This window comes from Pocillopora damicornis, chromosome 9 (assembly GCF_964200805.1).
Source record: "Pocillopora damicornis chromosome 9, jaPocDami1.2, whole genome shotgun sequence".
Lineage (NCBI taxonomy): Eukaryota > Metazoa > Cnidaria > Anthozoa > Scleractinia > Pocilloporidae > Pocillopora > Pocillopora damicornis.
The window spans coordinates 16,945,859-16,973,677 of record NC_142678.1 but is presented as its reverse complement, the minus strand read 5'-3'; the positions used below and the strand labels follow the sequence as shown (position 1 = coordinate 16,973,677).

Sequence of the window (27,819 nt, the reverse complement as noted above, 5' to 3'; positions counted from 1 at the left end):
AGAAAAAGAAATTTGTACTAATGAAAAAAACCTAAACTAAGCAACTTTTTCACAACACCTGTCGGTACCTGTGCGGCATGTAGTAAACTTATTCGAAGTAATCATACTCCCGGTTTTAATGTTGAAAACACACTCTTGCAGATTTCCTATTATTTTTCAAGCGATCGCTGGAGGGAGATTAGAATTAAGCCTTTAACTCCCGAGAGTGACCAAAGCAGAATTTCTCCCTACAAGAATAATACTATATGAATCAGGCAAGTGACGAGAATAAAGAAAAATATCAATTAAGGGACTAAATGTTGATCCAATACCAATTTCTCCAAAGCAACATCATAAGTATTATAAAGTGGACAGTGAGCAGAATTTCTAAGGAGATCATAAGAGTGAAAGGGTTAAAAGGCAATTATTTAAAAAAGTGTTTCAGAGTACAGTGAGTTTTTAATGTCATTGGCTACTTGCTGGTGATATTTCATTATGTTTCGTTCTCTATTGCTATTTTTACCTGCATTAGCAAAGCTATGAAACCGGAACCACCTGCGCTCATTAGGATGACAACCAAATTTTTCAATTAATTTCCCGCCGTTTGAGTACACTCGGCTGATCTTTTAATCTGCTTTATTTTTTACGTGAAGGGAAATTAAAGACTTCTCAGTCTGTGAAAAAACTCTTTTGACCATTCTTGCACCGAATAGATGTTCTCTGAGGATATCGGTTGCTGCACAATAAACAGCGAACTTTAATAATTTTTGCAGCAATATGGAAAAATAGAAAATATTAATCGCGACAAGGAAATTTCCTAAAAGGATCCGCGACTCCTGTGCAAGCTTAGAAAGCTAAGCTCCAATAAATCCAGTAAAATATCACATCTAGGAGCCTATGTTTTTGTTTCTCAGCTTTGAAATCTTGATCTATAACTGGACTAAAGTCAAGGGGACAGTGAGTTTCTTAACTCTTTTGCTGCCAAGATCTGATTGTCAATTCTCCCATCTAACTGCTAAACATTTCCTCATAAATAAGTTACGAGAATTTGGTGTTAGATCGAGATAACTTCTACCTGATAAGTTTGAGTATTCTCACGACCTGTTTGCTGGATAATTTTTAGATTTTACAAGGAGAGGTTACATGGTAATCACTTTTAGGAGTTAAAGGTTAAGCTTAGTCGGATAAAGGAACGGGAATTTCCCTTTAATACATAGCGGTCTACTACTTTCCGTGTTGTCAAAAATCAAATGTTAATAGAATACAGATTGCTAGAATCTGAGTTTCAGAAGGATAAAAATAATTGGATTGCCTGTACATTTTCAAAGTGAGAAAATTGTTAAAACAGACCTATTTTGGGCATTTCTTTTGCATGTGAGCTAGTTTCGTCATTCATATAAACTGACAATCTTGAAATAAAGGAAGACCAGTTAACTAAATTGTTCATGAGTACCCGACGGAGACAGAGTACCCCTAAAGTCAGCCTTTCAAAGTGCTAGAATGAATGTTCGAACATTTTGCTCCGAAGAATAAAGCTGCCGTGTGCATGCCAAATTCATTTCAAACGGCGACCCTGAAGCATGTATCATCGAATCAAATACAACATAAAACACCGCCGACAAATTAGGCTGCAAAAGAAATTAATGAGACTAATGTTTTTTTTCAATGCTTGTGGTAAAAGAAATATCTAAAGAGTACTCAAGTTCTTGTAGTGAGTTAAGTAAACAAAAGAGTTTTGCATGCTTTACTAAATATGCATGCTTCCAGAGCATTATAAAAAGGAATTATCGTAATCTAATCAACATAAAACACTGCCGACAAGTTAAGCTGCCAATAGAAAATTAACGAGACTAATGGTTTTTTTTCCAATGCCTGTGGTAAAAGAAATATTTAAAGAGTACTCAAGTTTTTGTAGTGTGTTAAGGAAACAAAAGAGTACTGCGGAAACACGAAAAGTCAAAGTTGAAAATCCAAGCCTGTATAAGCGATATTCCGGTAGCATGAGTTGAAGAAGTGTGTAATGACCAGCCAAATAGTAAATAGAATCAAAAGCAGCACTGTTTTAGGTTATAAAAAGTAAATTAAATAGTTGTTTTGTAGACAAGAAGTAACTTTCTACCCTAAATTTAAAAGATCTTATTTTGTCGTAAGTTTCGCCTTACGCCGCTGAAGTTTCTTGGTAATCTCCAAGTAACAGGCTCTTTGATTTCTTGGGTGCATATTGTTTTGATCTCACTTTTTTCTCGCTTCCGAGAAGCTCTTGCATCATGTTTTTTGGTGGTGAGTACAGTGTTACGGAAGGGGTTTACTAGCATTTGCTTGTAAATTTTGGTTTACTATCATTGTCTCTTTTCCATACAAATACCTCCAGAGAAGCTGTTTCCAACTTAACCTTTTCTACCATGCTACTCTTGGAATTCGCAAACAGTGACTTATAGGTTGACCCTCGGTACATCATACACAAACCAGGTGTTACTAGTCATTTTGATCATAGCAGTTATTTCAATCCAGACGCTAATCACTGCATGCGTTAAGTTCATTGTCGCAGCTTGTGGGTGAACGAATGTCTCATAGGGGACCAATGGGCTTGGAATATTAGCAAAGTCTTGCAGAGCATATTTCGATTCTCGAAACACTTTAGCTGCTCCTACAAAGTCGCGTGACATATTCTCTACGACAGATGCGTACACTTAAAAAAGAATAGGATGTACTATAAAAGAAAAGGAAGCTTTGTAAGAGCAAGCCACACTGTAATTGATTTATTATTCAAATTGTCAAATGCTGCTCTTTCACAAAGAACTAAATTGTCGGTCAAGCTTATAAAAACAGAAGACAGCCCGATAAGCTCAAAAATTTACTTATTGCACGAGGGTTGTCACGATACCTTGCATCATTAACTTCAAATAAATGAGGCAATAATATAACTAAATAAAGGGGCTACGTTTCTGATAAAACTGTGGTGCTGCGTCGGTCGGGGTAACAGCAGATGATTTGGTTTTATTTGAATCGAGTTGATAATGTAAATTGGCCACCATAAAGTGTTTCTAAGGGTAATGTTTCTAGCATAAGTCTTTGTCAGAGGGAATGATTAACTGATCCATGAGAAATTGCAGTTTGCTGTTTGCACAAGGATCATAGATTGCTTGTAGACGACGACAGTTTCACAAAATTCGTGCTGTCAGACCCGATGAGTGCCCGACGGAGACAGAGTCCCCTAAACTCAGCCTTTCAAAGTGCTGGAATGAAAGTTCGAACATTGTGCTCCGCCGAATAAAGCTGCGTGCCATGTACATGCCAAATTCATTTCAAAGGGCGACCCTGAAGCTTGCTTCACTCAATATGCTTCCAGAGCATTACACAAATGAATTATCGTAATCATAAAACACCGCCGACAAACTAAGCTGCCAAGAGAAAATTAATGAGACTAATGGTTTTTTTTCCAATGCCTGTGGTAAAAGAAATATCTGAAGGGTACTCAAGTTGTTGTAGTGAGTTAAGTAAACAAAAGAGTTTTGTGGAAACACGAAAAGTCACACTTGAAAATCCAATTTTTTTAGTTGTTTTGATCAAACATCTGTCTGCTTTTGTACACTGCTATCAGAAAATATTGAACCTCAAATTGTCTTCTTGATACTTCTGCGGTCAAATTAGTTTCAGAGTTCGAAAAAATCGCCTACCATCAGGTTATAAAATAAGGAATTCTAAAGGCGAGTTTATTACAATAACAAATACGTTAGGAATTAGGACTAATATCAGTGTGGTCACTTAATAGTCGCTGTTTTCTTGCGTAGAGCTTACTGTAAGGAAAACTTTCTGTGATCATAGGCAGCAGACATCTCCTGTTAAATTTGGCATTCTTGCCTAGTTTCGTTTCATTTTGCCTTGACATATAATTTCAAACGCACATCATCACCACTGGATACTCCCTCGTTGAAATCGAAGACTAATTTTTATTATCTAATTGCACTAAGAAGCCTACAGGCTCGATCGTTAAAAAAAAGGCACAACACGCAAAAATCCCTGGCGGTACACACACCAAAGCGTTCATTGAGATATATTCTGTCTGCTCTGTCCTCAATATTCTTTTGTTATCGTTTCGTAGGTTTTTCTTGTCCAGCTCTTTTCTTTTCAGTTTCAGGTATAAGAACTCGCGCTATTTGGTTTAACCAAGAATTGCCGAGGTATTAATTTTAACGCAATTGACGACAAACTACAATGGTGGAGGCTAAATTTTGTTACTTGGAGGTAAGTTAGGGCAATGGGCCTATTTGTTCTTGTATTCTGCAAATTCAATTCAAGAAGTAGTCGATGCAAGTACTTTCTCATCTTGAGTTTGTATTGTCAAAAGGATAGAACTAGAATTTAAAAAAACTACTTGAGCATTATGACGATTTTTTAAAATTCCTCGCACGTTCACTTTAAAAGCCAACTCTGTTCGAGCAACTAAACAATTTATCTCGAGATTCATTGATGAAAAAAGTATCCGTGGAAATTTTGACACTTATAACTTAGAAGTACAGCTTTAATTAGATTTCAGTTTTTCGCAAAATAAGGGCTCTTTCAATCTCCACTGGACAGCTTACATAGAAAGCAGTATTTTCAGTAAATCGTAGAGCGTTCAAAAAGTGAGAAATTACTACTGTTAAAGTAATTTTGAAATTTGGGCTGCAGATCTTTAAAATCATTGCTTTATCTTCATCCGTGCTGGGTGAAGACAAAACTTAAAACTTTTGAAAAGAAATGTTCTATTTAAGAAATTCACTTAACGGATATTTGTTCTTTATTGCAGTGATATGACTTGTAGGTAACAGTAAATGCGCCGACGTTTTCCACGATTAAAATAAAAATTTTAAGCTCGTTTTTGTTTCCTTTTGCCTTTGACAGCTGCTTGTTTTTATGGTGCTCTTGCCGGGCATTTCGTGTTCCCCGATGCCCAGGTGTCGCCCAACCGACTTTACCGAGTTTACAGTGACCATGGAGTCGATGACACGTCAACAAAAAGCCAAAAGATTCTTGTTGATGACTGAAAACCTTAGCGGTGAATTCAATCTGTCCTTCACGGGGGGTAGCGGAGCACCGGGGACAAGTGAGATAACTAATATTTACTGTAGATTGACCATGCACAAAGGAGTTATGTTATGGTTTGAGAATCTTAAAAGCTTCATCCAAAACTTTTCAAGTGAACAGACGTTTCAAATCCCCCCCAATAAATGCCACATTGTATCGGCCTTATTCTTTCTATCTTCCTGGTTGCCTTTTAATGTTTAACTACTCCAACAAACTTAAGTTTTCTAAATCCCCCAACGTTAAGGGCAATTTTACAAGTCACAGAAAATCCGATTAAAATATCTTAATGCGGCTTTATAAATGGTCGACTACTAAAATAGATAATGGCATTAATTCCTAAGCTGAGTTATCAGCAATGCAGTGGCCGACAGGAATAAAGTTTTCAAGACTACTATTTGTGTTTGTTCATAGAGTTTGTCTTCAGAAGAGAATGTCCAGGTCAAAACCTGGGGTATTCCTTCAAACCCTTCAAAAAGCCGGAATTCATCATAGCTGTGGAGAATGGACAGTTGATGGTGAAGGTAAGTCCCTGTTATCATTGAGAACGATGCGTGGAAAAGGTCTTTGATTAGGTAAGGTCCAAGTGTGACCTTAACCTCCCTTTTGTTATGAAATGTGTTGATTTGTCATGAAAATTGCACATCTTGTAATAATTGTAATTGCCAGCCAGATGCCCGAGTAAAATCATCTTTGGGAAAATTCTGCCCTAAGGATATAACAAACTAGTTGTGCAATTCGCTTCTTTTCATTTTTCCAACAAGAAAAGGGCTTCCCCGGCAACATCTTCAATAGATCTAAGTATGGAAAAATTCTTGCTCACATAGAATACGCTGGAGCAGTACTGTATCTTAATTTTTTTTTCTCAAATCTTGCATTCATTCATTAATGACGATCTGTAAATTCTACTTAGATAAAAGTTGTCACGCCCCAATGGCTTGGCTGTTGATTCTTAGTTTTCAATATATATGATCTTCACAACTACATCACTTTAGACCCGGAGAGAGCCCTTTCATAGAAATAAAAATGCAAAATAGCGTTCTGAGGCAGTTGGTACATTGAAGTTCTCAAACCTTGCACTTCATTTTGTAGAATGCATCAACAGTGGATCTGACAGACAAAAAATGGAGGTTCGATTTGAGAACGATCGCATTGGAATACTTTGACAGTGACCTAAACTCGGGTGTCAACATGAATTATTACGCACTGACGTCTTTATCTGCACCTCGCGCGGTGATTAAAAGTAAAAGGTCTGGAAAAGTGTCCCTAGATAACAAAAACAACTTGAAAGATTGTCGTGCATGGTTAAAAATAAATATTATGTAATGGTGCCTTCACTAAGCCATGTTCAATTTGATATCTTTTGTTACCCCACGTGTAGAAATTATTGCAGCGGTTCAGTTTAAAATAGTGGGATGTTGAGGGCCTAAATGTAATAACCGTCCTAATTGTTATAAAGTCCTTAATGTAATAACATTTGGTCCTAATTGTAATGACATTTAGTCCAAAATATAATAAGCCTCCAATGCAATCGTTTAACTCTGCTAGTGCACTGTAGTTATAGCGGACATCCACAATGAGATGTTAAAGTGACAGCTGTTGCACCAAAAAATCCTCTGACCAGTATTCATGTCACATTGCAGGCTCGCTGATATCAATCAGCGTCTTCCTATTTGCAAGACTTAAGTCGAGAAGTATTGGCTGCAAACTATTATAACTTATTATCTCTCTAATTTCCATCTACAAACATTACGCTATCGACATTGCTGATCCTAGCAGTATACAGGACGCGTGTCATATGAACTTCATAATAGATCTCGTTCACTGTGGAGTCTCTGTGGCTCAGTGGTAGAGCATCGGAGCACGGAATCCGAAGGTCTGTGGTTCGATTCCTTATGGGGAATTTTTTCTTAGTCCCACGCTTGTGACAAGACGAAAAAAGTATCTTTCTTTAAAACTATTATACTGATGAACAATTGGCATCAAATAACAGCTGGCAAAACAATGAGTACGCTGACCAATACCACTCCATATATCAGTGGCTCAGACTCTTAAGTACATTTGTTTTCGGAAAAATGTGAAAACGTAGTATTTGTGGGATCAGTGATGGATTCAACAAGTCATAAACCAAATTATAAACTTGGACAAGGGAGTCCGACTTGTAGGTCGGACAATTTGAAGGCTGGGATATACATTGTTAGTCTTTCCTTGCCTGACTAAACCTCGTTAGCATGCACGTTTTGTTTCCCAATTCAGACCTCGTGACAGCACTCTAGAGAGTTATTACTCTCAAATTCTTGAATATCTTCGTGAGTATATGAATATAGACAAAGAAATTTTTCTCTCCATGAGAACATGGAAAATTATGTTCTCTTGATCTTGAAGGTGCAACAAATCCGACCAAAGAATAAGGTATTGCATGGGTCTGCATCAAATTATAAACTCAGTGATTTGTAGAAATGAAGTGAAGCTGCTAACCAGCACATCATCACAAATCGCCGGCTCAGATTGCCAATCACAAAACAGACGATTAACAAATATTGCTATTCCTCCTGAGTGGGAGATACATCCTAGCTTCCTATTAGATTTCCTTGACAGTTCGCCAGAACCCAATCATACTTCTGGCTGCAAGTACAGCTTCTTGCTCAAAAACACGAAAAAATAATCCGGCGGGACCTGAGATCAACCTTTTGCGACCCGATAGCTGATCTGTCTTCAATCAAATCGAGATTTTGCCTCAGCAATGTTCAAACTAAAAGAAATGGAAATATCGGAAAATAACATAGAATTCTGTAGTTTTTGAGCCGCAAGACCTGCACCATTATACCGTAAATTGAGATCTAAGATTATTGCAGTGTACCTGTAGAGTTATCGGAGCTTTAGAAGCTTTCGAGAAACCGGACCCGACATTCTGGATCAGGAGTCCAATGGGTCAACTAATGCGCAACTTCGTCTCCTGCCCCCCCTGAAAAAGTGAGAATACCTCTATCATTAAATCATTTTCTTACTTTTATTTCTTGGAGCACCTGGTCATATGTTCATGACCGTTCATCATAGATACATTTGATGCCATCTTCGCTTGTTTCTTTGATTGTAATTTCCGTTATTACTTAAATAATAAATTAATATTTTATAGATGGTGGCTTTATCCATTCTGTACTAAGGACCAAAATGTAAAATGTCGTATACACTTATATTTAAGGGCTTATAAAAATTACCTTGAAATTGAAAGCGCTATGTCTATAGTACCAAGAGCTGTGATTACAATCTTCGCACTGAAGGGGAGTAGACTCGTTCGGCCGCCACCCCTCCCCTTCCAATTCAAGATACATATATAATTGTTATAAATAAAAATTACGCGCCTTTGATTGGCCGTCTAGGTAATCATATGATTTTTCCCGAGCAATTTGGAATAAATAAGCACGAGTAAATTTTTTCAAAGACTAATAAAATTGCAAAATCGATCAAAACAATAGTATACAATGATATTTTCACATCTTTAAGGCGCAAAACAGTTCAAAGTCCGGCTAAACAGTTCAAGGAATTGTTCAGTCTGGTTTGTTACTTCTTTGCACTGAATTAACCCTCTTCTGCACTGAATTACCTGAAAACTGCATTTATCTGAACCAATCAGAACTGAGTAATTTTTTCATGTATCTTTTTTCTCAGTTCGTGAGCGGGCGGTATTCTACAAATCCTACAATCTGATTGGTTCCGAGAGCGGACAGTATTCTCCCCATCCGGCCCGCTCACAGGTATTCCGGTTCTTTTAGCAACCATTTGTTAGGTTTTAGAGAAAAATAAAAATGTTATTCACCAGCCAAGGTCGGTCCGTATTGGGAAAAACTGTGCCCTCTGTCTTGTGTACCGCAAATAAATTTTTCAAAGACTACAAATTTCACTCGCCTTACGGGCTCGTGCTGTTACAAGCGAGCGGGACATACACAGAAGTTATTCAACTCTCTCTGTTTTCTTATTTGTCGTCGATCAAATTTTAAATTACGGGATGATTCCACGTCGAGCTAAATGGATTCTTTGAACGTGTGGTTAGTTTTATGATTTATAGTTCCGTTTTCAAGCAAAGCCGTTCGCTGAGATATAAATCGCCATAGAGTACTGCAGATTTAATCAAACTTACACAATTTTTAACTCGTGGATATGCTTTAGAAAATTGAGATGTCAGATGCTGGAAGAAAATATTATTGAAAAAACTAATGGTATGGTTTTTCATAGCTCTCTTTACTGTGAATGAACTTAAAAAGTAAATGTAGAAAACACGTTGAGACTATATTCGCATGGTTTCCAGGGGTGGTCTGTTTAGGTGTAGGTGTTTCCAGCTGCCAAATATGTGTAACATATAGCCATGTGGCAGCCAAAGAGATACGCAAAAATCAACTTGAAGACAAGAATATGAAAGAATTAAAATCGCTCAGGCGGCGCGACATAATATCTCCATATCTATCGTTGATTTTCATCGTCGATTTCGAGACTTTGAAGCTGAGTATTCCTCTGCACGTTTGCTCTTCGTTTTCGAGATCTACAAAAGTGTATTTTGATCAAGTACGGAGCAAAGAGAGGCGGAAAAATTACCTTGACGATTATAGCGTACGGTCTGACAAAATATTTTGTCGATTTTACGACTTTACAGCCCTTTTCTTTCTAATAAAGTATTGTTACGCACATTTCCTCTTCGTTTGTAAGGTATACATAGGTATATTTTCATTGGGGATGAAGCGAAAAGAAGGAAAAACCAGCCAGATCGTATTAGCCTCGGGCCCTACGGCAGACGCCATTTTGAATTATGTCTTTGTACCACCCCCCAGATATTTAAAAAGCGACAATAGCAGAATTTTGCTGACAGAGGCAGATTGGACTGAATCGTGAAAATTAAAGCACTAGACCTACATGTACTGTAAAATCATCGATCGGTGGTTACCAATGCCTAACAGTAAGTATTCCATAAAGCTCCACTCCTAGCAGAAATACACTGTACACAGCTGTATACCTTGATAAAAGTAGAGTACCACAAGGGAAGAGTAGAAATCGATAATTTCAAAACCAATCGATCAATCAATAGAATAATCAGTCAATACTTTAAAGTAAGGATTCTCTAGCAAAATTAATTCCTAACTGGTGTAGAGTATTCATAGGTCAAATAACTCCTTTCATTCCTCTGATTCAACTGTCCTTTATTCAATAATTAAGACATTATATCTACTATATAATACTCGTAATTAGATATTTTACTTCTATTTAGGAGAATCCACATTTACGACGTTTACAAGTTTCCTCACAGCGGTAACGCTATGTAACGCAATACACTACAACTGGCATTCACCTCATAAAGTATGAGTATGAGTTCTTATGCATACTATAGCTGAAGATCTCAAACGTTTAGTTGTAGCTTACCAATAATATCGAGGTTGAAGCACTGTGATGCGATCGACCATCCCAGTGAGGAGACAAGCGGCGCATATGGTTGACACAAAGGAATCGACTGTCCACAATTTGACTGACCTTTGCAGAGAAATTAAATCACCACGACTAATGAAAAGCACATTAACCTCTGCTGTGTCTAAATTTTCTGTTAATTCGTTAAAACCTACCGCCTAAAGAGTGTTACATGCACACTGAAGAAATGAGCCCTCAAGGATTTCTGGGACTGACCAATCTTGGTAACCACGCTTTTTCTACCGGCGGGAAAAGTTACTTAGATAACACTTACACTCGATGCCTCTCCCACACCGGGACAAAAAGGGCCTTTTATATAAGGGCTGATTCACACAAAGGGACTGAATTAAATTCCTTAGTGGGCCAAATTGGTTTTTGGCGGGTTAGAGATGGTTTTGAGGGTCGATAAAGACTCATTTGATAAAATGGCCCCACAAAGGGTCAAGACAGCTCCAGGGGCCATAGAGTTTAATCGGTCCTTTGGGGCTGAAACAGATATTTTGAATTTACAGCGCAATTATTGTTTGTTTCCTGTAAATTCTATGAAAAGGAATGACGTCATTTGATCACGTGATAATACCTGTTCAGCTACTTATTGGGCACTGCTATCATACATAATATTAAACTAAATGTAATCGCAGTTTTCAAAAATGCATGGCAGCATTACTACCCCTGAGTGGTACCGAAGGGTCATTTTTCGGGGTCATGGCCCATGGACTACCAGAGATATCAAGTTGGGCCTTCACTGGCATTGACTTCGTCCAAACCTAGAAAAGTTTTCCTTGGTTAAGGGAAAGGTAAGGGTAAAAATAAAATGAACAATTGCAAGTTAAAACAGTTCGATTTTCTTGAAGTCTGATAGATATGGAGCATAAAACAGTGGATCGAATTTGCGAATGGCATTTCTGTTTTCACAGGAGCAAGGCAAAGTTAACTCATTAACTGTGCAAAAAAATGCAGCCAAACATTGGGACACATTTTTTAACTCGTAATAATTTGCTCTTGTGCGATGTTTGAGCCAAATCAGTGATATAAGCATTATCACCCCCGCCTGGTTCCACCCGGTTTTTTTGTGGAAAAGCTCTTACTTAGCCGCCCTAGCGGTGGGTCATGACCTTGCGACTTCAAACTGTAGGTTTTCTTCTATATCAATTGCAGGCGCTATAGAAATTGGGTTTAGGGAGAGGTAAGTTCATGAGAGTGAAACGAAGCCTTTAATTTACGTAAAAATTTAACAAAAATTTATGCCAATCTTAACCCATATTTGTCATTACACAACTGATCGATTTCCCATCTTCGCCTTTATGGTCTTCATGCACAGTTCCTAAGATCCATTATCGTCTGAGACGTGGTCATCGAGTGGCGCGAAGGAAAGGATACATCAATTTGCGCTCTGTAAATTATTTAAAAAATACATAAGCTAGGGTGATATAATGCTCATGATTTCACATCAACAGATCAAAATAAAAGTTAGTACGAATAATTCATAGGTAGGTATGTTAAACATATATGCCATGCTGCATGTCTCTTAATTTCTCAAAACTTTGTAAACGAATGCCAAAGTTTCTTTGGGCATGTCCTCGGCTGCATACATTGGTATAGTGTGTTTGGACGAGCAGATCCATTTCCCAGCTTTTTCTAGCTCTGAAATAGTTTTCTGATAGTCTCCTAATTCCTTTTCCCAAATATTGAAACAGAGGAGGCCATCTGCAAAGCAATTAACATCAAGATTAAGTTATCTTGTGAGGTTTTTATCTTGAGAAGTCTCCAACTTTGCGTCTAATTTTTTTTTCCATGCAATGGAGTCTTTCATTCGCAGAGTTGTTCAACCTGTAACCTTACTATATGATCACTATTTTATCCAACAAAAAGGTGGAGAGAACAACACGCTTATCAACTAGAAGGCGTGATCTTGATATCACAAGAAATTCCTTCAGCGAATTTGTAAAGTCCTCATTTAGTAGAAAGAAAGGAAATTTACGGGTCAGATCTCAGTCAAACGAATATTCTAAGAAAGGTTTTGCATGATCTATGTCATGCTTGAAGCTTGAAAAATGAACTCAGAGCAAAAACTTGATAAATTAACGAAATAAAAACTTGTGAATTACTTATACACGTTTTCCCTTTTTGCAATCCCGTTATGCCCTCAAACTTAAGTCATCCCTCTTCTATTTTTGGTAAATAATATTCTTTCACCAAAGGTTTTACCAAAGCATAATGCCATTTCAGGCATATAGTGGCCGTCAAATTGAAGATAACATTTTCTTTATAGGGCATAAAAAACATTGTGCGCGAGCTTCTTACACAACAGATGTTTTGGACTTGCGATCAATTGACTCACCAGCACGAACCATTCTGATCATCTCCACAAAAGCAGATGAACGAACAAGGCCTTCAAAGAGTGTCGCAGCACAAATCAAGGCATCAAATTGCCCGGTTTCAATCTGAGGAATCGGCTGCTCGCTCAAAGAGGCGCAGATAAACTCATTATAGATCTCTTTCTCCTTTGCTTCCTTTAACATCTCAGCTGAGATGTCCAAAGCACATAAGTTGGTGTATCCGAGTTTCTTGAGCTCAACTCCTATCAGCCCTGTTCCAGCTCCAGCGTCAATGATTTTAATCTGATCGTTTGGTTTATCCAGGAAAACATCTTTCAAGGTTTTATGCAAACATTCGGCAAGAGGCTTGTGATAGGCAGAACGTGCCGCTAAATGTTCCTATATGATAAGAAAGTTGAATCTCGTGGAACAACTACTAAGTTGAGAAATATAGAATAATACATGGGCGCGCGTAGATATGGAATTTCTATTCGAGTGTTTAACTCGATAGCTCACGAGTGAGTGCAGCGAACGAGTGAGATGTCGAGTTGAACACGAGAAGAGAAATTCCATATCTACAGGCAACCATGTATTATTTTGTTTATCATATAAACACAATAGCCCTTTACTGACAAGAAAAACCGACTACATTAATGAATGAAAATAAATGAATCGACAATCCCCAAATAACAATCGTAGAGCGCATGGGCGTTAACCTGAGCGAGTAGCGCCAAAGGCGAGTGACGTGTCAGCAGCTGATTGGCTATATCAACACACGTAAAAAAATACGATATTTTTTCATGTGTGTTGTTACGGCTTTTCTCAGGGCCGGAAATCTCTGTATGATACCGCAGTTTATGTTATAGAAATTATATCAATACGAAACCAATATTGCATTATCTTTCATTTTTATCGATAAGATCCATCTTTCTATTTACTTGAAGGAAATTCTATTTTTTAGCGACCATTATTTTCTTGTAAACATTTAATTCTGAGCCATCTGCTCGCAATAGTTACCTTTTTCCCTTAACAGTTTAACTCTCAGAAGTGATTTAAGACATTGCCACGATTGTTTTGTAATACCCGCATTGTTATACCCTTGATTCAGATTGAAAAATATTGCAGTGCGTTCGTTAAGCAACAAGGACTTTTGAGAAACGGGCTAATAAACTCTCGATCAGGAGTACGATGGTTCAACCGATGAGCCATATCGTCACCTTCCCCTGAAGAAGAATGTTCTTATCATTATTTTACTTTCATTTCGAAGATCACCTGGTCATACGTTCTTGATCTTTCATCATAGATATGTTTTACTTCGTCTTCAGTTGTTTCTTTGGTAAAGTTTCCTGTTTTTGCTCCAAAATACTTTGTAAAACCTGCTTTGGCCTGTTCTTTATCCATTCTATACATAGGCAAAAAATGCAAAACATTTCCTACAGTTGTCTATAACGGCTTATGAATCTTACATATGAAGGAAGAATTCGGCCCAAAAAAAATCTATGTTTAAAAATTAGTAACTTACAATTCCATGCCGTTCGGATCAAACAGTCCCAAATTTGGGAGAACACAACCCCCGGACAATGCTAAACGAAGGGAATCGTCGCCTAGTTTGTTCACTAGAAAACTTTCTTCGTCCATGCACTTGAGGAAGAAGCTGGTGCATGCAAATGAAAATTTCACAAATTGGAGGCAACTTTTTGGTAAGTTTAGAGACGCATTTTTTCAAATATCTAAAAATATGTTTTTTACCTGAGACCCTTAAAAACGGGAGATGCAATTGCTCAATCGACTTTCTCGCACAAAGCACCTTCGCTCGACTGGTGACTGATCACGATGGACACTTCTCCGACTGTTCTGTCCGTTTAATATACTTTCCTAAGCTAGATCCTAGGAGTTAGATCCCTAAGGCTCCAATGGGGTGTATTTAAATGTGTTTCCCCCCCAGCTCATGGGTGACTTTATAAGAAATTCAGACAAAACATTGGTTATGGCCCGATCGGGTAATAGCTGTTTGCTGGTGGACAAGGGACACCTATGTTTTTAGTCTTATTTAGAATTGCTGCCTTTCCAATCAAATAAATTGTAACAGTTACACTTGTATTTTGTAATTGCGAAATGAATCCACTCAATGTAAATTAATTCTGTGGACATAATGACGCTACTTTTAACCCGTGAATACGTTGTTTACAATATGGAGAAGTCAGATGTTGGAAACAAAAATCATCTCTATGAAAATTAATGGGATACTTTTTCATCGACACTGCTTGAGTGAGCTGTAAGACTATATTTAGGGGTCACAAAGATTTTAACCGTTAGTCGTAAAAAAAATTAACCGTAAGTTCATCCTGGTGTCCACAATGGAAAGATATACGTAAACGCCTTCACCCTATTAAGACTCCAACGTTTGCAATGTTGCTAAGAGATATGAGGGTTTTTCAGAATTTCCGTTTTTTCTTCATACAGCGAAACTTAATTGTGCGAAATATCTATGAAGTACTAGAACCCCAAAGACTTCGACGAAAAGATAAAACTGAGAGTATCTTATCTGAGCGATAAGATACTCTCAACGCGTGTTGCTATATTCCTTTGTTTCCATAAAATCCAGTCTAAAAGAATAATGAACACCGGTTGCGTTTATAGAGCTTCAGGGTTATGAATTGAATAACGCTTTTCCTGAATCTTCTTTCGTGTTGATAATCCGTAGATATGAAAGAAGTGCGGCACGCAGTTCTACTAGTGGGTGGTATTAGCAAGCATATGCTGTTTTTCTCACACTTAGTTTTCAAACAGAATATTGATTAAAAAACTCTTTTAAGCGAACGTTTCCGTGTTGTAAGTGAAGTGTTGCCCCTTAAAAAGGACTGGAGCAGTTTCATCGTAAACTTTTTCAACGAACTGTCCTCGCGACGAGCTCTCGAGATACTCGTTATTCCAAATTAAACTTGATCTGAACTTGAGGTGATACCTCATAAAAAATAGGTCCACAATGCGTACATGTGTGGCTAACAAAATTGAGCTGCTTTTTAGCGTCTGGTGTCTCACTGGGTTTCTATTAGAAGAGCTAATATCTGATTACCATTAGATAGTTTTCAATATCGATCCTGTTCATCAATAACACAAGATAAATAGCATAAAAAAGTCCTGAAATGTTCATTCTGAAGATGAGAGTCATTGGCCAAACTTTGTTATTGGAGGTCTCATTTTGACAACAAAGGTTGCACATGTAACCCAAAGATTTTAGGAACTGAAAAAACATCAGCATAATCTCCCATAGAGGTCTGATAGATTCAGTCATGATTATGTTTACGTAATGAAGTGGAATTGACTTTGCCAGCAAGTGATGTGAAATTAACTCTAAGGAAGAATTTAATATGAATATTTTTGACATTTTGTGTACCGGTGCACGAGGACAAAACTTTGCAGAAGGGCAGGGGCATTGGGAAATGATGTATTCTACACTAGAAGCCATTGGGAGCTTGATTTGGTTTGAATGTATGACTAATTTTGGACAATACATACATGTAAAGTAACACAATGCTGAGTGTAGGTTTCTTTAGTCCATTAGGGCATAAAGTTCAACTTTCAGTTGGTTGAGAGCAAAACTTTTACTATAATTATTGTATTTAGGTTTTGTAGGACTGTATTTTCAATAAAGAACACAGAAAAATTTAGCTCAGGTAGGTAGATATGAGGTTGTAAATGGAAAGAGTCTAGAGAAAAAAGATAAGTGCATTACAAGATCAGAACACAAGCAATATTTTAATGAATCATATGTTGAGTTAAGTACTCTGAAGTAACATTGCTAATAATTTTTAACCCAATAAGATTTACAATTTGACCTGGAGGTTTTATTTAACAGAAAGTTCAATAGAGATAGAGTGTCACCATGATAGATTTCAGGAACAGTAATCAGAGACATAACTTAAACACAGCAGAGTTCAATGTACAGGCAAGTGCATGATGGTATCATATGATTTAAACTTAACCAGATGCTTTCAAGTTTTCTTATTATTGAAATTATAATTTCATGCCAGTGAGTCTACCAAATTCAAGTTATGTGGAGAAATGAATAGGTGAACTTGACATCGTCATGCAAATAATCAACTTTACATTATCATGCAAAGTGCTACTCTACCGTACAAAAAGGTCCAAAACAAACATGGTAAGCAACTGAACTTCTTGTATCACTTTGTGTTAGAGCACACAAGAGGACTTGTGAGACCTGCTTCACTCTCATTTGCCAGAACAAGATTGAACTTCTGGTACCAATCAAAATTCAGAATGACTGTGACAGTTTGGAACTGATCTGTTAAAACTGTGCTTTTAAGGGGTCTACAGATATGATTAGATCCACATCAAGTAGCTCTAACTCTTAACTATAAACATAACAAATGTCAGTTCCATTGAACTGTCTTAATAAAAACTCAACAAAGTCTAAGCTAAGTTATTTAAATTGTACTTTGGTATTCTAAATAAGCAGAAGTAAATTTTTCACAAACATCAAATGTTGAGCTCATAGCGTGTGTGCAGTTTAAAGTACTTGAAAAATTTACAAGTGCTCATCATATGAGAAATCATGTCATTAATTATTCATAATGTATACATGAAATACACACATTTTCAGGAAATCAACAAACTGATGGCAGATAAATTTGACAGTATTGACTAAATGAAGTATGCCACCAAAATTTGTCCTTCAGCTGAATTCTTACTCGGAAATGCAATTTTGTTAGTGTTTATCAATATACATAAAAAAGTATCCCAGCTTTTGTATACTTTTGTCAGTTACTGCATGTATCAATCAGAACAACCTACTTTGTGCAAATCTGATTGGTTTCTAATGTGATCTATTGTTGCTGAGCCTAGTTTATATTATTTTGTCACTGAGTTTCAATGGATTACTCCCCAAAGTTTGGAATCAATCACAATAGACATTTCGCACCATGTTAATGACAAACCGCAGTTTCAGGTTAAGCGTTAGACGTTTGTGACTTCAATTGGTTCAGCTAAAAGTATGTAAACATGGAAGTATAATTTCATTTAAAGAGGCCGTCGAATTGAATTTCAAGACAACAGCAGTGTTTGATTTTCTAATAGCAGCAAAAAAGTCCTATTTTCACTCACTAGCTAAAAATTGTTTATTCTATTCGTATTGGATGACACGTAATGCCATGGGTGGCAGGGTATTCTGCAGTTTTGGTCTCATTTCTTCTTTCAATACTAAAACCTTGTTCACTTTCTCCACAAAGTTCCCGCTCTGCGAAATACTTTTATTTATTTTGATCAAAAGGCTGCCTGGCATGGGAACGGTCGGTCTAAGTCCCAGGCCTCAACATCTGCCTAAAGTATGTCTAACTCCTGACAGGCACAAACAGAGCAAGTAAGGGATAATGAAAAAAACAGGTATAACTGAACAATGATTAACCTGCTGTGTTTTATGAACACGCTCAAACGAAGGGCTAACGCTCGAAACGTCAGCTGCGAAACTTCTAGCGGTGGCCAATTTAAGCTATCAAGTCAGTTGATAAAACCGAGTTATCTTGTATTTATGAACAGTTCCATAAAATTTGTTGCTTTGCCACAGCGACACAACTAGAAGCACTAGTGAACTATTTCCCTCCCACGGACTAATGTATTCTCCTGATCACTCGAACGTCCACTCACATTGCACGACTGGCCCTGCACAAGTTCTGCCTCCTCACGGCCGCCCCTTTTTACTATCCCCTGCCTGCATTTTAGTGCTTCGAAACTGGGTTTGGTTTTAGTTTTGTATTGAATATTTCTCCTAATTCTAACTCTGAGTTTTTCAGGGCTGAAAGTCCCGAGAACTGAAAAGCACGTCGTACTTACCCTGACCCTAAACTCAACGAGCATGTTTCTCGGGAGTCCCGGTATTTATCGATCAATGGACTGACTGGACTACCAATATTGGTTTTCTTTGATAAAATTGTACATTAATAGATGTTATTTAGGGTCAGGTCCGACAAAGAGCAACGCCCGTCGAGGCTATTGGTAACATCATTAGAACTATTAGATGTGTCCACGTGGAGGCAAATGATTTCTGCAAGCTCCTTTGCTGAATTTGACTGACGTGTAGTTAGTCTCATGAGCTATAGTTTCGTTATTAAGATCTAATTTAAGTAAGACTACGTAGCGGCGCTTTCGAAAATTTAGAATTCAGATGTTGGTAGAAACATTTATTAAAAAAAATCTGTTGAATGCCGTTTTTTCATAGCTTTGCTCTCTATAAATGAGCTTTGAAAGTAAATTAATTCACAACAACAGGGTTGCAAGGAGCCAGATGTGTAGGTGTCTAGGAATTTCCTTTATAGCGTTCTATAGCGAAAATAGTTTTGCGGCTGTCTATCTAGTCGCTGTGTAGTCCTAAACTTCCCACAGACAATGAGGAAAAGATAAAACTACTGTTCTGAGAAATAATTTATTTTTGCTATACTGAGTCTTTTTTCAGGGAATTTAGTCCAGCAACATTATCGAACTTTGAGAGTTTTTAAGTGAATAACCCTTTTCGTAGATCTTTTTTCATATTGTACGTGTGGACTAACTCCAACGTGCATGATATAAAACTTTCACGGGTGTGTCAATTTTCATAAATTTTCAAAACATCGGCTGTTTTGTCTCACACTTTGTTTTCAAATCAGATGATGAATATAAATTCTAAAGCCAGCGGTACCATAAGACCTTAAATGAACCCCAGAAGAAATTTAAGACTTAAAAGAACAGGAGAAGTTTCGTCGTTACCTTTATTTAAACTAATTAACCTAACTTTCCAATATTACTTAATAAAGTGCAAATTGCATTGGGCAGGGTAATTGTAAAAATCGAGCGCAAATGGCTATTACAAATCCAATGCTACCTTGAAAAATGCGCGCGTTAAGTGTGATATCAGAAACAATAGATTAAACAAGGCCTTTTTTTCTTGGGGTAATTTGGTATTATCAACTAAGTTAACGACGTAAATTGGCCTTCGTAAAGAGTTTAAAAGCTAACGTTTCGAGCATTTACCCTTCGTCAGAGCGAATGGAGGAATTGTGGGTTGTGTGTTTGTTACAAAGCTTTGAAACTCCGAATGGTGGCCGATTATGTTATCAACTCAGTTGATAATACCAAATTAGCTTGTTCTCCTGGTTTTGACTAAGTCTAAGAATAAGGTAATCTAGTATTATCAACTGAGTTGATAAGGTAAATTAGCCACCGTAAAGAATTCAGAAGCAGACGTTTCGAGCGTTAGCCCTTCGCCAATCACTCTGACGAAGGGCTAACGCTCGAAACGTCAGCTTTTAATAAACTCTTTCGGTGGCTAATTTACGTTACCAGCTCAGTTGATAATACAAAATTACCTTGTTATACCCTCCCACCGAAGCAGCACCACAGTTTGTCTAGAAAGTTACCCCCTTTATCAAAGAATGAGGGATTTGAAGGGCCAATACATCCAGTGGCCAGCCACTTCGGATCATAATTCCTGCATGAGCATGGAAAGCCGTCAATTGACTTTCGCAAAAAGTAGTAAAATTTCTGGGCAACTGATTTTATTATCCGTGCCGACATGAATTTAAACGAAAATCTGCTAGGTCTCACATTGCTATAATCTGTCTCGTTCAATCATTGATTTTTCTGAGTTTTCACTTTTTTTGCTAAATTTGGTAAACGTTGCACATCTCGATCGTAACATCGGTGGAAGTCGCATAGTATGTTCAAACCAACTTGACATACCACATCATAGCGCGCAAAAAAAACCCTTCAGTGCGAGCGTTTCTTCGCTTGCAAATAATTTTGAGGCCTTGAACAGCGCTAGACGGCGAGAGGTTTGCAAGAAGTTATGTAATTGACCAAATATTCTCCAAATAAAACTAGGAGAAATCCGAGAATATCCCCTAGCGATATTCCTCAATTTTTAAACCCTACGTTCACTACGATAAGTATTCGTTTTAGATTTGATTTAAGATAAGAGAGAATTTCGTGCACTTGGTACAACACAAGGTGTAACCTTCAAAGGTTACTAGTGTAGTGGAGAAGACAATCCGAACGCACAATATAAAACACAGTTTAATCAAATGAAGTACGTAAACAAAATTACAAACGAAAATGAGGAGATCGGTGTGAAATCACAGATGATGAGGGCGTAGTAAAGTTGAAGATAGCGTAGTTACGATTGATGGTAACGTTGTAGCTGAATTCGTGTGGTTCGAACTAAAAGAAAATGCAGCAGAAACTAAACTAAGAAAATATCCCTGAGAAATGTAACACTAGCCTAATTAACAATGAAGCGATTATAAAGTGAACTGAAAGCGAGAAATAAATCGATACACGTATCGAAAAAAAAAAAGGAAATATCTTACATCTACTGATTGCAGCGTGAGACTAACGGATCCCAAGGGTGTTACACCAGTAAAATTCCTATCTAAATTCTTTCTCAGACTTTCCTTTTCAGCAGGAAAAGCAAGCGTCTTGCGCCCGACATTACTTAAGTGCACACACTCCACCTTTTCATGTGAAAATTCATTTTTCATCCCAAAAACGATTTTTCCCACATTTAGGACCATGACCTCCCGAACTTGTTTCCACCATGTTGTTGACATACCACGCCACGTGAAAGTAACGCCGCGTTTTCCAAAACTGCTCAGAATTTTTATGAATTATCAACAATTATTCAACGAAGTGGAGGTAAATTAAAGTGGATATTTACCGAGCCGATACAGAAACCATACAAAAAATCTATTTCTGTCAAAATATCGGAACAAATGTCGGAAAGCAAACTCTTGACACAAGTTTGTTTTCAAAAGTGTGAATTTATTCGCCTAAAACGCATTGTTTCCAAGAGACCTTTTCAAAACAGCTCAAACGGGAGCACCTGCGGCTTTGTTTTTGAACTTGCCCACAGCTTTCTGAATGATTTCCTTGAATCCTGTGCGATAGTTTTCACTTTGAAGATAAAGAATCATAGGATTCATTGCTGAGTTGCAATGCAACAGAAATAAAGATATCTGATGAAACAAGCCCTTACTGGAAAAATAAAAAAAGAAATAAACTACTCTTGGAATAAAACAAACGATAAAGGCTAAAGTTATGAGAAACAGCAGTTTTACAACCTTTCGCTTTTGCTGTAGCTCTGCGCTGACGCAAACTTTGCGACTTCCGAAGTAAAATCCTTTGATTATTCGCCAATAACAGAAACATATCACTACCACAGCTAACGCAACTCCGAAGCCGAAAACTGCAAAGTAGTTACGCCTGCCGTGAATTCCAAAGTTATATTTGCACGTTCTCTCCTGTTTGTCGAAAACAGTGAAAACGAATAGAGGAACAGTTAGAGCCAAAGCGTATAACAGGATTCCACTGACCCAATATGTGATGTTATCCTTGTTCAAACGGAGCCTGTTTTTCATGGGTTTCAAAAGTGCAAGGTATCGCTCAATAGCTAACAAGACGAGGGTGGTGATGGAAACAGCAATGGTTAAGCTTGCCACATTTGGTCTAACGAAAATACAGCAAAATATGGCGCCAAGAAGGCCTCCTGGAGGTGGAAATACGAGAAACGAAGCAAATGGCACAAAACTGATCAACGAGATCAAATCAGCCACGGCCACAAAGGCCAGAAGTATGTTCGTTGTTGATCGCATACCGCGTTTCCTTGCTATTAGTGTTATGACCAGTGAATTCCCTACCACGCCGATGGCACTCAGCACCAAGTAGCTAAACAAAAGCGCAAGGTTTTTCCTCGTCGAAGATTCTGTTTCAAAAGAGTTGTGTGTGTTATTCACTGCAGACTCGTTTGAGAACATATTTGCTTCGTAAGGTTAACACCATTCATAGAAATAAGGGGTAAATCTTGACTTCAAATCCAGGAATGATTCATTCTGGTTCGATCCAATTAACAGAAAAGAATTATTATTTTTCAAGCGATCGCTGAAGAGAGATTAGAATTAAGCCTTTAACTCCCGAGAGTGACCAAAACAGAATTTCTCCTTACAAGAATAATACAATATGAATCAGGCAAGTGATGAGAATAAAGAAAAATATCAATTAAGGGACTAAACGTTGATCCAATACCAAATTCTCCAAAGCAAATTCATAAGTATTATAAAGTGGACAGTTAAGAGAATTTCTAAGGAGATCATAAGAGTGAAAGGATTAAAAGGCAATTATTTAAACAAGTGTTTCAGAGCACAGTGAGTTTTTATTGTCATTGGCCAGTTGTTGGCGACATTTCATTTTATTATGTTTCGTTCTCTATTGCTATTATTATCTACATTAGCAAAGCTATGAAACCGGAACCACCTGCGCTCATTAGGATGACAACCAAATTTTTCAATTAATTTCCCGCCGTATGAGTACACACGGTTGATCTTTTAATCTGCTTTATTTTCTTTACGTAAATTTTTGCTCATCCTTTATTGCAGTAACTTTCCTAACAGCTTGATGATGAAAGTTGACTGAAACTAGTGATTTTTCGTGACAGCATGATTGACAATCTATGCACTGAAGCGCATTCTTGGCTTTAGAAGCCACTTGAGGTATGATACCTTCAAAAAGGGAAATTTTTTTACAATATTTGAAACATTTTATTAGTCCCTCCTGTGATAACACTCACTGAGAGAAATTGTTTGGCACTGTTGTTGACACCATCTGTCACCATAGCAACAGGACCACGCCCACTTAACCCTCATTTCATAGACATTACACCAACAACAATAACTCTATAACAAAAAATCCCATGGCTCTGAAATTTTCAGGATATCTTATACATAGATGGATCTGTGCAATGACCCCAAAGTATTTTATACAACATGATTATAAGTCACGTCACGCAACGATCGTTTTCCGGGCGAAAACAACTATTGTGGGATTGTTTCTTCACTGTAAACAAGATAAAAACAAACCTGTTACCCATGGCAACCAAAGACCTGGTCTCAAAAATGAGTAAATACTGGACAACAAATAACATTTTCATGAAAAATTAAACTGTGGCGTTAAAACCAAGTGAAATATGGACCTTTTCCAGCAATAAAAATTTTTAGATAAAACTTCGAAATTTTTGCCTTTTTTAAGATATCATACCACCTTAAGATGAATGCTAAAAATTAATGACAAACTTTTAAACAGGTCCTTTTATCCAATTTGACCATTTTCTCACCGAGTAGATGTTCTTCGAGGCCGGATACGCTGTTGCTGCCCAGTAAACAGCGAACCTTAATAATTTTTGCAGCAATATTGACAGGTAGAAAATATCAATTGTGACAAGGAAACTTCCTAAAAGGATCTGCGACTCTCTCCTGTCCAAGCTTAGAGACAGCTAAGCTCAAATAAAATCCAGTAAAGAATGACATTTAGGAGCCTGTGTTTATGTTTTTCAGCTTTGAAAGCTTGATCTATAGCTGGAGTGAAGTCAAAATCTTCTGCGATTATATGTGAACAGCTCTGCGATCGTGTGCAGTCGAGTGCGTTCGCAGGAATAGAACCATGTGCTATTCGTGCGATCGGTTGCGATCGTCTGCGATCGAGTGCGATGAAATAATGAAATATCAAAAGAGCAACGGTAACGAATTTAAATCATCGCCAGAAATCAAGGACATTTCGAGCCCGCTGACAATTATCAGCGGGATATCGTATTACACTCCGGAACAATAGAATATCAAGAGAATTAAATATGGCGGCGATCACGGCTCGGTCTGCAAAGAACGGTGTTTCGTACTATGACTTATATAATTTGAGCACCGCAGATCTTCTATTTGATTAAAAGAAAAAGAAAAGAAGACCTGCAAGTAAATCTTTGGGATTTTTCGAGGCAGAGCGATGACATGATGTCAGAATTTTGATTTGCTTTAATTTAATTTTCGCGCTAAGACTACTAAATTTGCATTCAATGCCTGGCATATTTTTATTCCGAAAAGGACCTGAGAACTAATTTATTTCCCTGTAAGAACATAAACAAATATGGCCGACGATTCGAAGATCAGCGTTGCACGTGTTTAACTATTTCAGTCATAGTTTTCAACATGGCGTCTCGTCACATGGAAAATAAGGGATATTCTGGCGCGTTGGGAAGTTTTTTGATGGGAGGAAATGGCAATTTTACACGATATTTGGACGTTTCGAACTCTGTAGCAGTCGATTCGATCGAGAGCAGTTGACTTTATTGATGCACTTTCCTGTAATAGGCGAGTGCTTGGGATGGAGAACGAAGGGTTTTGAAGAACTGTATGGCGACCTAGGTCAATGATCAATGACAAAAGAACTGGCTCAGGAAGTAAGTGGTTTTTGTATATCGAGTCCCTGTGAGGTTTGATGAATAGCAGAATCAGTACTGAATATGTCTCGATCGACAGCAGACGGGACCATGAGCTCCTGATTGTTATATTTTAGAAATTTTACAAATATCCATACAGTTTCTTATATTATTTGGACGCCATTATGGACGAAATCCGCAAGTGCGGCCGTCATCTTGTCCAATATTTCTGCCGATGAACGAGTGTGTCGAATACAGTATTTCAAGGAATTCGGCTGATATTATTTGCCCCATTCCAATTTTATTTATTTCATTTTTGAAGTGCAAATGATAAATTAATGGCAAGAAATAAGAGCCTGCTTCAATTTGAGAAGAAGGAAGGAAGCTTTTATGAAAAGGGGATCTAAAAGGAATTATATAACTAGTTATAGTTCTCACTAGAGCTGCCCCCGCCCTACAGTACCATTTTCTTTTGTTTGTTTGTTTTTTTTAGTTGGGGTTGTTGTTTACAGTTGCGTAATTGTTCTGTTATGTTGTTACGGAATTGCGGCTCAGTACTTTGGTTTTAGTAATTTTGGATCTCAAAATACTAAAAGTGTACAAAATGTAGCTTTGGGAAGTGCTTGGAATGTTTTTTTCTTTTGCTGTGTGGTTTAACTTTGGATTTGTTTGTTCTTCACGATCAAGAAGAAGCAGAATGTAGGGACTTGGGTGAGTTTTAACATTGGAATGTTATGGGTGGCATTGGAGAACAGTTTATTATTATATTTAAACCTGACATTTTGCACATAATAGACTAGTTATTAGACACAACATTTTACCTTAAGAGGGCAATTTTAAATAGAATTTATTTGAAAGGCATTGAAAAATGGGTCTGTTGAATAGAACGTTCTATTATTATAAACTGTAAAAACGATAAGTGGATGAATTATAACTGGAACCGACAATATATTTTTATAATAATTGATCTTTTTTGATTGATTAATATAATATAACTATTGTGATGTGGTATCAAAATGGAAAAAAAATAATGGAACTACATGTATGTACAATATATTTGGCTTATAAAAACAGGAAAAAAGAGAAAAGTATGAAATTTGAACGAAACTATAAATACAATATATTTTTCAAAATCTACTTTAAGTGACGATTATGTTTTTAACTTTGATATTAAGTAAAGTTGTATGAATAAAATTTTAAACGGGAACAACATTGATATAAAAAATAATTAAAAATAAAGTATTTTTGTTTGAACTTTTGGAGTTATCCAAAATGTCAAGATGGTACAGTGTCCAAATTTGATGGTCACCAACATGAAACAATGTTTGCTTTTATTACTCATTTTTTGATTTTTCTGGCGTTGGTGGCTGCAGTTGGTGATTTACTATCTCGGTAATAAATTTACCGTTTTTTGACAATGTGAAGTCAACATTTTCCAGCAACAGAAGTTTTTCTGTTAGTTCATCTATGTTGTTTCGGTATTGGAAAATGTCCTCGTTTAGGTAGACGCTGAGTGTGGCATGGTTTGCCACAACGTTGAATTGCTTCTCTTCCTTTTCCAGTTGAAAGGTTGTGCTCATGTCAACGTAACAGTTTTTAACGAGCATTGCTCTGTTGCAGGCTGTGCAACGAACCATAACTTTAGATTCTGTGTTTCCTGTGATTTTGCTCTTACATCCTTTGGTGTTGCACATTGCATTGATGTCAATGATGACATTTTGTATTTCTGGGCAGCAGATTTGAGGCTTGATAGCAGTTGCATCTGTATTTACGTTGGTAATATTTTGCTTCTCGGCTGGCTTTATAATGGTTTCTGTAGTGGTACTGATTTTCAACCCATAGTAGTACTTTACAGTGCAGTTGGAGATCTCAAAGAAATCCCCTTCCTTGATCAGAGAAATGTGGTCTGACCAAATCGAAATATCTATAGTTCCTGTTGAGTCTACTAATTTACCATCTCTTACTGGTCGTTTAGAGTTTTGTGGTGTTGAAGCTTCACTGTCCCATCGAATTAAGCCTGAGACTGTGACCATATCCCCTTGCCTCTTAGTTTTTAAAACATCTGCTACAGATGTAATGGGTGGTGCTGCTGGTGGTACATATTTAAATGGAATGGCCATTGTGGAGACATCCTTAACAATGCTGTTCTGGTGCATAAACACCATGCCACTCTGAACAGCCCTAAGGTTGGTTATGGTGATGGGCTGTTGTGCTTTTTGTTTGTCTTTGAAAAGCTGGCTTTTCGTGGTGTCATCCATAGAACTTATCATTATTCTTATCATCTGCGTTTGGTCTACTGCTGTCTGCAGAATGATGTCGAAGTAATATGTAAATCCTTGCTGGCTTTTTCGATTTCGGTCTACTCTTTGTATATATCCAGTAAAGCCTGAAAAAAAAATGTTTATTTTATATTTTGTTAACTTATTTATGAAAATGCTAGAAACATTTTCTGTGTAAACTTTGCTTAACATCAGGTATATTATTTGCTCAAAATAATTCTTTGTTTGGATTGATTGAAGGCAGCTAGTAAATTTTGAATCTCCTTTTATAATTATTATGCAATCATTGCATCATATGTTGCATATTAGCAAATTCATGTATGTGAAGTTACGGCCTGTTTTTTTGCCTGGCCCAAGATGAAACAGTGAAAGCCAAAGGAAGTTTTTGGAGTTCAATAAATATCTTGAGAAAAAAAATGAAATATGTTGTGGTTGGCGCAGGAATACACATTAGGGACACTTAGAATAGAATTCATAAAATGTC

At 37.2% G+C, this 27,819-nt stretch overlaps 4 protein-coding genes across 7 annotated transcripts in view; 1 reads left to right on the top strand and 3 right to left on the bottom strand.

The window, feature by feature from the left end:
* Positions 1 to 1,856: 1,856 nt before the first annotated feature.
* Positions 1,857 to 6,505, top strand: LOC149040415 (uncharacterized). Its single transcript, XM_089181563.1, has 5 exons — positions 1,857 to 2,014; positions 4,112 to 4,224; positions 4,864 to 5,228; positions 5,426 to 5,567; positions 6,136 to 6,505. The coding sequence occupies exons 2-5, from the start codon at positions 4,195 to 4,197 to the stop codon at positions 6,367 to 6,369; spliced, it is 771 nt and encodes a 256-aa protein (XP_089037689.1). The 5' UTR covers positions 1,857 to 2,014; positions 4,112 to 4,194; the 3' UTR covers positions 6,370 to 6,505.
* A 5,185-nt stretch (positions 6,506 to 11,690) lies between these two features.
* Positions 11,691 to 27,819, bottom strand: part of LOC149040413 (methyltransferase-like protein 27) — a 21,452-nt gene continuing 5,323 nt past the window's right edge. For 2 of the 3 annotated variants that reach the window (XM_089181303.1, XM_089181305.1), the window contains exons 2-4: positions 14,085 to 14,214; positions 12,836 to 13,211; positions 11,691 to 12,201 (exon numbers count right to left, since the gene is read on the bottom strand). In XM_089181303.1, the coding sequence (XP_089037429.1) occupies positions 12,023 to 12,201; positions 12,836 to 13,211; positions 14,085 to 14,213 (684 nt within the window). In that variant the 5' untranslated portion in view covers position 14,214 and the 3' untranslated portion in view covers positions 11,691 to 12,022. Of the gene's footprint in view, positions 12,202 to 12,835; positions 13,212 to 14,084; positions 14,215 to 14,561; positions 14,689 to 27,819 lie in introns of those variants that run through there. The other variant, XM_089181304.1, reaches the window with a different exon arrangement.
* Positions 21,602 to 22,975, bottom strand: LOC113664692 (galanin receptor type 1-like). Its single transcript, XM_027180318.2, has one exon. It carries the CDS (start codon positions 22,610 to 22,612, stop codon positions 21,668 to 21,670), a length of 945 nt encoding a protein of 314 aa, XP_027036119.2. The 5' UTR covers positions 22,613 to 22,975; the 3' UTR covers positions 21,602 to 21,667.
* The window catches only part of LOC113667360 (uncharacterized), a 3,937-nt gene continuing 1,913 nt past the window's right edge, over positions 25,796 to 27,819 (bottom strand). The window contains exons 3-4 of one of the 2 annotated variants that reach the window (XM_089181300.1): positions 26,488 to 27,442; positions 26,204 to 26,344 (exon numbers count right to left, since the gene is read on the bottom strand). In XM_089181300.1, coding sequence (XP_089037426.1) covers positions 26,332 to 26,344; positions 26,488 to 27,338 — 864 coding nt within the window. In that variant the 5' untranslated portion in view covers positions 27,339 to 27,442 and the 3' untranslated portion in view covers positions 26,204 to 26,331. Of the gene's footprint in view, positions 27,443 to 27,819 lie in introns of both variants that reach the window. The other variant, XM_089181299.1, reaches the window with a different exon arrangement.